The sequence below is a fragment of the Sitophilus oryzae genome, unplaced genomic scaffold, assembly GCF_002938485.1.
Source record: "Sitophilus oryzae breed Bouriz unplaced genomic scaffold, Soryzae_2.0 scaffold_1443_pilon_pilon, whole genome shotgun sequence".
Classification (NCBI taxonomy): domain Eukaryota; kingdom Metazoa; phylum Arthropoda; class Insecta; order Coleoptera; family Curculionidae; genus Sitophilus; species Sitophilus oryzae.
The window spans coordinates 704,673-717,966 of NW_022146108.1; the positions used below are offsets into that span (position 1 = coordinate 704,673).

The 13,294-nt window shown below is 32.9% G+C and overlaps 1 protein-coding gene across 1 annotated transcript; it reads right to left on the minus strand.

Annotated features, from left to right (window-relative positions):
* Positions 1–7,358: 7,358 nt before the first annotated feature.
* On the minus strand, positions 7,359–8,003 carry LOC115877330. The gene has a single exon (XM_030893476.1). It carries the CDS (start codon positions 8,001–8,003, stop codon positions 7,359–7,361), a length of 645 nt encoding a protein of 214 aa, XP_030749336.1.
* Between the last annotated feature and the right edge of the window lie 5,291 nt (positions 8,004–13,294).

Here is a 13,294-nt window from a genome sequence, read left to right on the forward strand (position 1 = left end):
CTCGAAAGGGAACGAAGAAGGACAAAAAGCAGCAGGAAAATAGAGAAGTAAAAAAGAAGACCGCCAACGACTGCAGTTCACTTTTCCTCTGTACCTGACTCCTTCGGCTTTTAGCACAGTCCTTTTGCCGGAAAATGGAAAAATCGTGATTTTTCTCGGCAAAAGGGTTCGATACGGGAGCGTCAAAGTGAGAGAAATTAGAGAAACCGGTGTGAGAAAATAGGACGCGTGTAGAATAGATGGAGAGTTTTGGGGCAAAAAAATTAAATGTGACAATAAAGGAGCGGAATCAATTGTTAAAAATCACTGGTACGAGAATTGAATACTATATTTTAGGGTATATTCTTTGAATAAAAAAAATTGTATGCTCTATTTGCGCATATTTGAAGTGAAACTTCTTCTTATTTTTGTCTGTCTGTCTGTCAGAGGACTCCATTATTACCTCTATCCATGTGCTGAGTTTGGTTCCAATCAACCCATAATTAAGAAAAATCCTGATTTTAAAAAATGATTTCGTCCATTTAAAGGCCTCGGTTCGAAATGCCGAGGGCGTCATCATGTAGTCCGTCCCCAATTATGCCGAAATCGACCCACATTTTTCTTCAATATCAAATCCTTAGTCCCACCCTGATGAAGATGTAAACGAAACGTCGTATCCTGCTTTTCAGGGTGGGACCGTGTGCACCGTCGCTCGCATAGGACAATTTTTTTTTAATTTTATTCATTGAGGATGGGGTTTCGTAGTGTACGAAAGGTCGTCAAAATATCATGAAAAGATGGGGCTCTTTGAGTCCCTCTTTGACTAATCATTATCCTAATCATGCCTCTGGGGAACACAGTAGGCTGTAACTTTCCTAATGGAAGAATTATTTCCCTCCTGGAACCCTATAAAACATCATGAAAATTAAAACCTATGTTTGAAAACTTTCTATAAACTCACCTCAAAATGTTTCGAGGGTTTTCATGATCACTAAATGCGGTCTTTTCACTATCAAATATGTTGAAGGATGAAGAGCAATATGAGGATCCAAGTAACTAATCTGAAAATGAACCAACATATAGTTTGTCTTTTGTGTGCTAACAAAAATATTTTCTTTTCGCATGATGAGGAAGTATTACATCATTTAAAAACTGTTGGGAAGTTGATTATTTATCATGGAAATGTATGCCAATGGAGATTAATTGTAATAGAAGTAATTCTAAGGGTAAAGTTTATTATAATTATTATATTATATAATGACCTGTGCTACTTTTTATATGTAGATGTTTCAGATTTTGAGAATAAATCGGTTGAACCCAAAATCTGGAGGAAGTATTTGCATACACAGAATATACCCATCAAGTATAATAGACCAAATTTGCTTTAGTGGTCGGCAATTGTTCAATACAAATTAACTTTTTAAGTGACTGAAATATTAAATAGTTTACAATATGGTATATAAATTTAGACTGTGACATTGTTTTTTGCTTTTAGAACCTATGTTTGAAAACTTTATGCTTATTAAATTCGATCTTTTCACTATCAAACATGTTGGAGGATGAAGAGCAAATACAATGTGAGAGCAATATACCAAATATGGATAACTCGGGATGATCTGGACTCAACCAAAACTACCCTAAAAATATGCAGCAAGAATAGTGAATCTGCAAAAGACACTATCACATTTTTAGTTGTTGCGTTGAAATTTCAACCGATTCAGATTTTTCCGTTTACTTTTCCCTCCACTATTAGTTTTTTAGGCCGTTGGTTTTCTTCTGATGTTGACAGTCTAGAATCAATATTAATAATAATTTGTTGAAGAATTGGAATGTTTATACGGTGAGCTATGTTTGATATATGATAAGTAGTAGGTAATGATTTCGGAAAAGGCCAATATCGATTCTGAAATTCAGCACAGAACTAGCAACGCCTCGAAAGCATTCTGGAAATTAAAAGACAGGGTTTTCTACAATCATGACTTGAGCACAAAAAAGAAACTTACAGTGTACCGAGCAATAATAATCCCCACCATGTTATACGGAAGCGAAACCTGGGTGCCATAACGCCGATAAACGAGCGCATTAAACAAGTTGCAGCAGAGATACCTTAGACAACTGTTAAGAATCAAATGGTACCACCATGTTTCAAACGCATCAGTCCTTGAAAAAGCAAGCTGCGAGAGCGCTGAAGCCATGATTACTAAATCCCACTTAAGATGGGCTGGCCACGCAAGAAAACCGCCTACCAAAATCTCTTCTTTACGGTGAGCTTGTAGAGGGTAAGCGGAAATCGGGTGGATAACTCAAAAGATACAAATATATTTTCCATGAAAACGTAAAGAGGATAAGTATGCAGCATCAGTGGGAGGAAGCAGCGCACAATAGAATGCAATGGAGGAGAATTGTAAACTCAGCGTCACTCATCGTCAACCAAAAAGTAAAGAGGCAACAAAGTAATGAGATTTTTGAATGTCCGGAGTGCGGTAGGCAGATAACATCACATATCGAGCCTTTCAGTCACAGAAAAGCTCATGAAAGAAAACGCCTTGCGTAACCATCTTCTGATGCGTGTCAAATACTCGTCAGCGAGTAATGGCAGTAAGTAAGTAAGTATGATATATGCAGCATCCATTATAAAACCGTTAAATTACATTTAATTAACAAATAAATTACTTGTAAAACTAACTCAAATTTCATCTAAAGGTCTCGTCAACCATTACTTTTGACAAACTTATTATCCAGACTCTTTTGTTCTACGTCCTCTTTCAATCTGATTAACTTAATTCTATAGAAAACTGCAAAAAGGCGGCTTCCGGTTAAGAACAAGGGTTCTTGTAACATTCATTTGTTGCTTTGCAATTTACTGTAAGAGAAAACGGCCAACAAAACATCAAAAAGACACGGTATTTTGGATTTTCCGAGGATTAATTTACATTGAACGGGTGGAAATTCTTTTCAGGAACGCGACATCAAAAGATCTATTGAAACCGAGCCGTATTTGTTCGTAGTTGATGTTCCCAGATGGGATGCTAAATAAAACATAACCTAAAATATAGGATTTAATTTGAAAGAGAATGTTTTTTTTCGTAGATTTTTGGTGAGATTGGTATTGGATATTAATATGAAAGGAAATATGAATATTGTTAAATGCTGTAATGTGTTTAGTAAGGGCTTTACTATATTTTATTCGGTTTGAAAAACGATACCGACGTTTTGTACACCATATCTAATGTTCCAAACCAAACCTATTACATAAGTTTTATTATTCCAATGTTTTTTCTGAACCAGCTATTTTAAATTATTCATTGTTCGTACTCCAATCCGATTAAATAAGTAATTCTAAAGAAAATCACCATAAGAAAACGATTTCCTCCGAATCAAAGAGAATCGTTTGATGCTCACTTATTGCTTTAGATTCCACTGGCGAATTGGGGGAGGCAAAGCATCCACAAAAGCATGAAATTTTGGGGTTTCTGAGGATTAGTTTACATTGAATCAGGAAAAAGATGTTTTTTAAGGTATTATGATATAAAAAATTTTAATTTGGTCGTTTAAAATTAATCTGGCTCCGATGAAAAAAATATGACCTAATTTGAAATATAGAATGCATAAAAAATTTAAAAATGAGTCTTTTGATTTTGAGTTTTTTGATGAGTTTTTGATTTTCTAAAAAGTAACTACAGGAAAAAATAACATGGATTTTCAAAAAACCGGTTTTTTTCCAAAAAAAACTCAGCAAACCTTGAAATTGTTAAAACATTTTTGATGGCATCTTGGTGAACATCCCAAGGCGCAACTTTGCCCTAATTTAATTATCTTCGTATCTATTACGGTTTCCGAGATAGCAATGCTCGAATTTGTAGTACCTTGTATACAGGGTGAGTCTTAAATAAATGCAAATATTTTGAGGCCTTGTAGATCTCGATAAAAGAAGCATATTTTCTCTTTACCGTTTTTCAAATAAATCTAAAATAACCGAATAAAATTACACTAAATCACCACAATACACCAAAACACCTTTACTTTTACACTGGACGCGCGTTTCGCTAACCATGTTAGCATCATCAGCAGATGATTATAAACTGTTTAAACTGTTAAACTGTCAGTTTATAATCATCTGCTTATGATGCTAACATGGTTAGCGAAACGCGCGTCCAGTGTAAAAGTAAAAGTGTTTTGGTGTATTGTGGTGATTTAGTGTAATTTTATTTTGCTGTGTAATACCAAAGGTTCCAACCTTCAACTGTAATAAAATAACCGAAATATTTTACTTTAAAAATTTCAAAAAAAATGATTTTTTGCTAAAATTTTGAGAACCACTTAATCTTTTCTGGATTTTCTTTCCTGTAAATGCAATCTACTACCAATGTTGCCATATTATCAACAAAATATATTTTTTAACTAAAAACTAAAAAAATCCAAAAAAAGTTCAAAAAATTCCAATTTTTCGAAAAAAAATTTGATTTTGAAAGAACAGGCGATTGAGAATATATGGATCACTCTTATGTAATCTTGAGTACTAAGACGGAATAAAGGGATTATGAAGGAAATCCAGTGTTTTTTATTCGAAAAATACGTACTGTATTCTGACATCAGAAGAGGGATCGGCCTACTAAAATTAACACAAAAGTTTTAAGTGCCAATATGCAATGTTTATAAAACTTTGGAGGATACGTTTGAATAAGACAAGTTCATGTATATCAATTAAGTTACGAATATAAAAATTTTGGTGGCTTGTTTAGCAATTTTAAAGACAAAATAGATAAATTAAATTTGTAGGAACAATCAAATTAAAATAAAAGGTTCAGATGAATTAATGATATCATTATTGGACAGTCTGTATGCCGATAAAAAAGTTATATCTAAAATGAAAAACAAGCAACTTTTGCATAATCTCATATACAGGGTGGCCCATCGAAAACGTTCCGCAAGACATAACGGCCAGGGTATTTTGTTTTCAAAAAATCCAAAAACACGTAAATTTTGTTTGTGAGGGGGACAACTTTTGCCCCAAAAAGGGGGGTCAAATAACACCGCAATGAAAAGAGATTTCTATTCTCTAGATTCCCCGCTTCGTTTTTGAAAATCGGTCGAGTCATTGAGAAAATATGAAGGATTGAAATTTGAAAAGTTTATTTAAACATTTATCAGAGTAAATGATCAGGGTAAATTCCTTCGACCAATTTGCGGTTTTTTCTTATTATTTCTAGATGTTTACGCATTTTTCACAGATGCGGTAGTTGCTAGATAGCTGTTCTGTGACTTGTGTGTTGAAGTTCTTCTCAATATCGTTAAACTGACCTATAATAGAATTTCCAAAAATACCAGCCCACACGTTTAATTTTTGAGGGTTTTGTTGTGCCGATTATCTACACCATTCAAAAAGAAAGTTCACTCATCCAAAAACACACATTAAATAGGAAATTATTATCATTCGCCACTCGTTCACTCATAGTTTCACAAAATTGCAAACGACGATCAAAATCGTCTTCGTTGAGTTCTTGTACCAACTGAATTTTGTACGGGTGGAACTTGTGTTTATAAATCCTTTTGACACTTGTACGATTCACGCCGGTCTCATTGGCTAATTTTCTTGTACTTAGCGTACTATCCATGGAAACTTGGCCCAATACAAAATACCTCAATAGCTTTATTTACTACAGGATTTTTCCTCTGCCTCTTTTTATTCAACGGAACCAGTTTCGTGAAATTTTGTTACTAACTCGCGAACAATTTTGTCATAAAGGCGAAATAAAAGTGTTTGTCAGGATAGCGTTCACTGAATATGTGCGCAACCCGATACATTCATTATTTTTAAAATAAAGTTCGATTATTTCCACTTTTTCTGCAAGTGAGTACACCATAATTATTGTTAAAAAGTTTAACGATATTGAAAAGAACTTCAACGCACAAGTCACAGAACAGCTATCTAGCAACTACCGCACCTGATCGTTCAACCTTGTGGCAAGTGAAAAAATGCGTAAACATCTAGAAATAATAAGAAAAAATAGCAAATTAGTCGAAGGAATTTATCCTTATAATTTACTCTGACAAATGTTTAAATAAATTTTTCAAATTTCAATCCTTCATATTTTCTCAATGACCGATTTTCAATAACGAAGCGGGGAAATATAGAGAATAGAAAGCTCTTTTCATTGCGGCGCCACTTGACTCCCCTTCCCATTTGAAAAAAGTTGAGGAATGACACCCCCGCTTAGAGGGTTGAAGATTTTGCAATCATTTTTGGGGCAAAAGTTGTCTCCCTCGCAAACATAATTGATGTGTTTTTGAATTTTCTGAAAAAAAAAATACTTTGGCCGTTATGCCTTGCGGAACGTTTTTGATGGGCCACCCTGTATACATCGCTATTATACCATATAAACATCAAACATTCATTCATATTAATAAATATATCAGTTTATATGAACTGCATTATGTTAATTTTGTTTGCTGCTATTTCCGAATGTGTCAGTTTGTAATTAATTAATTTATGAATTTATAGTCCAAATAATTTCAGTCTATTAAACACGTTTTGTCCAGATTTCCGACGTTTTGAACGCGAATTAAATCTACGCGTAGAGCAGGCATCATATCAAAAATGTAGACTTTGTTTAATGGCCGTTAAATTTGAACAAATCCTGATATTATTTGGCGTTGTTACAGTAAATATGTTTAACATTTATTATATTTCCATAATAATATATGCCATTATTATGACTGATTGAATTAGGCAGGTATTTCTTTATTAAAAAATAATTTCAAATATTATAACAACATACTAAAATAAACACATAGATATCCATAGAATTTACATTTTAACAACATCACAGAAATGCATTATTTTAGTATATTTTTATTTATTTTTCTAACATTGCGACCATATTTTTTCAAATTTTCATTTTCTAAATAACTTCTTTTATTAACTTTCAAAAATATACTACTCTCAGATGCAAAAAAAACGCAACGGAGAAATTTTTGGACAAATTTAAACTGTTATATTTTTGTTATTATTAGCTCTATTTTTAAAAAAAGTTTATAAAAACTTAGTTTACGAATTAAAGTTGATATAATTATATACAGTTTGCTAAAAAATTATGAAAATAGGGCTAAAAATAACAAAAATATAATGCTTTAAATTTTACCAAAATTTTCTCCATTTCGTTTTTTTGCATCTGAGTGTAGATTCAATCCCTTTGATGCACAGCGTTGCCCACTTTTATATATTTTCTTTCAATCAAAATATTTTGTTAAACAAAAATAAATTAATTATAAATATATATAATCAAAAACCTTTCTACTCGAAGGTGTAAGGTATACTAAATTAAATAAATTCACTTAATTGCTATACTATACACAAATTGTTTCCAATTATTTTTGTCTCATGCTAAACTTTTGGCTTCTGTTAATGTTAGTCCTTTATCCTGCACTATCTTCTCTATTATGTCATTCCATGTTTTAGTTGGTCTTCCCCTTGGTCTCTTTCCCTGCATTTTAGCTTCCCACACGCCTTTTACTGGTATGTCGTTATTCATTCTGATCAAATGTCCATACCACCTAAGCTGACCTTGCTCAATTTTATTCAGGATCGAATATACTTTTAGTTTCTCTCTTATAAAGCTATTCCTTAGTCTATCTTTCCTTGTTACTCCAAGTACTCTTCGTAGATATAACATCTCCATTCTTTGGATCTTACTCTTCAATCTTTTAGTTAATACCCAACTTTCACAGCCAAAAATCAACGTCGGTATGAATACTGTCTTGTATACACTCATCTTCACTGCCCTCGAGATTTCTTTTTTATTTAAGAAACTGTTCTTAATGGCTTGATACAAGCGGGACGTGTTGCCAATTTTTTCGATGATTTCCGTCTCTTGTTCTCCTGTGCTACTGATGTTCACTCCCAAATATTTATATGAATCGACTTTTTCCAAATTGATGTCATATATCCAGAGGCGGATCGTGAATTTGTGGGGCCCTGGGTTGAAACTACTTAGGGGCCTACCTAAGTACTCAATTATAGCCATGTCAAAAAACATTGTAGTGACCCGCCATATTGGCAGCGTTGTCATAAGATTTCCCCCTCAGTAGTAATCCATTTGTTTCTATAAAGTCTTGTAGAATATTAAATAAATGTAAGGCAGTATGACTACTAATTTTAATGAAGGCTACACATCTTTCATATACTTTTCCCCGAAAACAGTATCGTAATACAATAGCAAGTTGTGAGACAGATCATTGTGAGACAGATCTGGTGTAGAATCCATCACAGTTGAATAATATTTTGTGTCTTTGTGTGTTTTTGATAAGTACGATATTATCGGTTTTGGTGGCAGCTCCCGATATTCAATGTGTTCACGAATGAATGGATCGAACTCTCCCAATAGCTCCAGACTCCTCATAAAACTACCATTATGTGGAGAACCAAATACTTCCTCGGAATTTCTAAATGCTAAGCCTCTTATACTCAAAAATTTTACCACTACAATTACCCGTTTTTGGACATTCTGATAATAATATATTTCTTTTCTTAATTACTCCTGAAGCTGCTTGCCTAAAACAGATTTATTTTCTTTTCAACCACACTAACATTGATTTCTTATGTTCATTAGAATTTTCGTGGGTTTCTAAACAAGTTCCTATGTGTTTCCAATCAGAAATTCCAGTCGTGTATTGAGAAGAGGTTTACAAAAAAAGTTTGCAAGGCAAACAAAAAACAGCACAAACACTGGTTGAATATGTTAGCCAAGATCTTTCCAGTGATTGACCATTTTTCATTTTTTAGTGAAAAATGAAAAATTCTGTTTTGTTCCTTGTATTTCTTTATAGAAGCTGAATATATATATTTTGGATTTTTATTTTGAAAGTCAGTCATTTTATGTGAGAGGATGTCATTAAATCATTATTTAGCAATTCTAGCCACAAGCCCACGTCAACATATTTCTCAAACTCAAAATTAATAGGTATTCTCTAAATCCGTGTCTCTGTCTCCGTGTTTGTGTTACCATCCTGTCGCTGAACACCAATATCGTTTTCCATTTGATCAGAGGGTTGCTGGTAGTCAAAACTTTGCACATTTTCATCATTTGTCTTTTTTTCTTGGTGTTGCGATTTGCTACTCCCTTCAAATAGATTCTCTTCAGATAAGATCCCTTCCTTGGCGCTTGTTGATGAATTTTCAGCGAGTTCGTCCTCGTTTTTATGTTTTGATTTGAAAAAAGTCCCAATTTTCGCACATTTTTTTCTTTCTTTTTCTCAATCTAGCTGTAATTTGCGTTTCTCAGCTTCACTTTTATACTTTCGACCAGACATTATTGTAAATTAAGACTTTGATTTTTTTCTGAAAATAAACAATGAACTTGATAGTTTTCTGATAAATAAACAGTGAACGAGATAATCGTTGCATTTGAATACGTGAATACTTTGTAATGAGCGCAGTAATTAAAAATTATGGTAGTTTTTTTTAATTTAGATTTTTTTTAAATTCAAATTATCGCCTATTGTTTTTAGCGGGGTCTGGGGGCCCCTTGCAACCTCGGGGCCCTGGGCTGCAGCCCAAACAGCCCTTAGGTAGATCCGGCCCTGCATATATCTCTATATTCATATTGACTTATGTTTTACCTAAAATCATAACTTTTGTTATAATCTCATTGATTTTTAGATTTCTCTCTCCAAGAGCTTCCAGCTAGATTTCTAAATTTCTTTTCAGTTCTTTTTCGCTGTTAGCTATAAACAGTTATTATTTACATCAACAAAACTCGCCTGTCTTCTTAACACCGCTTCGTACTACAGTTTGCCCGTTCAAAATATTCTAATAAAGTTGCGATGAGTTTTTTACGGCTATTCTTGTACACTTCGCACTAAAAGAGGTTCTAAAAAGAACAATGTTCGACTGCAAGGTCTGCTAGTAAACATTTTTTAAGCTTATAAAGTATCACAACATCACAACACTATTTATTTAATAGAAAACTAAAGTGTCAAAACGAATGACAATATCAGGAAATAAAAAAAATAAATGCGGCACCTTGACATTTTTTTACAGCAGAGCTTCCACCTAAATCCCCAGCGCGAAATTTAAATTCAAGTTAGTCAGCCCGGCGCCGAATATATCCATGGTTGGCACCAATCAATTACGTAACTAAAACTTTAATTGATATGAAATATAGAATATCAATAAATAAATAGAGAGAAACAATATTTGTCTGATATATTTTTATTATTTTTCAATTTAAAACACTTATAAGTCTTGGCCTTCCTTTTTTTTTGCAAGACAAAGACCAGAGTAATCAATCTAATAACGAAGATCATATATAATTTTGTTTTATTTAACTAACATTATTTTCTTAGTTAAAATATAAAATCAGAATATTATTTAATCAGCTTTAAATCAGATGTGAATGTAAAACATAATAGAAATATTATTTATCAAGCTGTTTCTATATATATGCAGTAGTATGAAATCGGCTTATATATGAGGGGCTTAATATGCAAATATCACCAAATATGATTAATTTTCCGAAGGCAGACGGTTATTTTAAATATTATCAGTCGAGTTTATGTGTTTCGCGATTATGTTCATTTAAACCGTTTATATTTAGAAACGAAAATTTATTACTTATTGTTAAAAACCATTCAGTAGTCCGCAGTGGAATAAAAGTATTAACATTGCAGAGACAGACATGCAATACTAATTGACAATTTTGTATGTATACAGTATATTTCTGGATGGTCGTTACAAGAAAAAAAAACATTTTCATTATGAACATTTTGAATAAAACGCATTTTTTATAAAAAAGTTGCTTCTGCTAAAATTGTTAATCCCATTTTATACTTTTTCAAATTTGCATGCCGTTCTAGACAAGTGGGATATTAAAGAAAGCGCGAGCAGTCTTAAATATAGTCTCAGTTAGTCTCAGAGTTATATAGTTAGTCTTACCAAGAGTCTGACGGTTTTAATATGATACTTATAATTCTTGGAATTTCTTCGCTCACTAATTATTTTATTTAGTATATAGATTCGCTGATACGTATGGGAACGGTCGAGTATTAAGTAAAATATACAAGTTACCGCAAAAAGTTAAATACAAAAGTTATATATACATATATATATATATATATATATATATATATATATATATATATATATATATATATATATATTATATATATATAATATATATAAATAGCTTTTAAAACGTTATCCGACGTTGTGTGATGCCTAGTCGCCATTGGTTTTCTTCATTCCAGTCTTCGTCACGCAGATCCCTTGAGCTCATCGCCTTCTTGACACCCTCCATCCAGTTTGTCCTTGGTCTTCCCCGTGTCCTTCTCTTTTGTGGAAGCCAGTTTAGGCTTCAACAAAAGAGAAGGAAAACAAAAGGCTAGACGGTTTTTTACCTTCTCAGGCAGTCGCGAGTTGTCCATCCTTCTTACATGTCCATACCACTTCAGTTGGGCACTTTTTATTTCCCCTGCTATAGTTTTCCGTCTACCCATTTTGTCCCTGATTATCTCGTTTTGTACTCTATCCTTGATGTTCGTGCTGATTGTTCGTGCTGATTCTCCTTATCGCGTCCATTTCTACCGCCAGTAATTTTCTGTTGTTATTCTCCGTTAACCTCCCAATGTTTCCGCCCAAAATAACAGATTGCTCTTGATTATCCCATCATAAATCCTAGTTTTCTGTCTTTACTTATTTTGTTACTCCAGAGTATATAATTCACACATTTTATTGCATTTCTGGCCTTGAATATTCTCGAGCTTATTTCGTTGTCGTCTTTGATCCGATCCAATGCAGAGATATTTAGTTTTTGTGATATTCATCTCCAGTCCCCAAACTTGGTATTCCTCTTTAAGTTTTCGTGTGATCGATGAACAGGTATAACGTTTTCGCCATTGGAAAAGTAGATTATTTAAATAGAAAAATTGTTATTTTTTATAAAAACCTGTTTATGAATCAAGTTCATAAAATGTTACTACTAGAGGTGGGCAAAGATTGAACGAGTCGTTCACCTGAACGAGTATTAAAAATGAATCGTGAGATTTGATTCACCGCTTTAGAATAGGTTCGTTCAAATGAATCGTGGCCATGCAGCACGGATCCATAAAATTTCAACGAATGAGTGGTAAAAAAGAGTAGTAAGAATTGAATCGGATCACAAAGCGACTCCTTCGTTTCTACGGTTTGACGTTCAAAGAATCGTGAAAATTAATTCATTGTTTACAATTCGGTTCGTTCAATTGAATCGTCGTTTGATCAAAAAGAAAGCAAAAATTGTATAGTTCATCGGACCCCAAATTTTCTTTGAACAAATATTCCAATATCCAATATATTGCTGTAAGAACTAAAAATAAAGCATAATAAAATTTAACAAATATTTTACACAATAGTTAATAAAAGCGCCTAAAATAGCAACACACACACCTTATCTAAGGATATCCATTTCAAAGGTATTGTTGATTTGAATTATGTGTTTATTGCTTGTCTGATAACTGATTGATTTTTTGGTGAGTTTCAAACGATGTTCTCTATGGAACTTCTGGAATCTCGGAAACTACTGGAGATAGAGAGTTGGTTAAATGGGGAAAGAATTGCAGTTTTGTGAGGCCATAAATATGCGCCTTTCAGATTTTTGAAAAAGTTCATGGCTTACTAGATATTTCGAAAAAAACAAATTTTGACTATTTTAAAAATTGTCCCTAATGCCATTATAATCTATTTTAGACGAACAGTTGTAAATAATCACATCCCTAATTTTTGTATTTTCCGATTTTTTTAAAGCCCGTCATTTTTGACATATCACACAAACATATGTTTTTTTTTAATGGAAACCATAGTTGGTCATGACTTCATAAAAAGCGCCATTTTTTAAACTTTTCAGCGATATTTTTTTTTCGAAAAATTACTGAGGTATGGCCAATTCTTATCTTTCTTGACTAATTTCACTTAGTTGGCATGGTGTTCTTATTTTGTTATGATTTATAATTTATAAAAAGGCAAAATATATTATTAAACGGCTCTTTACAATTTACATTACACAAACTAAAACTTAAAAAATTAATATCACTACATACACTTGAAGATATTTTGGAATATGTTCAAAAAATCCACCATTGTTTTGAGTACATAATGCATAAGATTTGGCTGTAACTCAGTAATTTTGTGAAATGTATTGGTATTCCTCTTTAAGTTTTCGTGTGATATATTCCAAGTCATCTTTGTCTCCTGCACAAATAATCTGGTCGTCAGCGAATTGCAAAGTGTATAAGCAAGAATCTTCACTTATTGGTATGCCCATGCCTCTACACCTATTTTTCC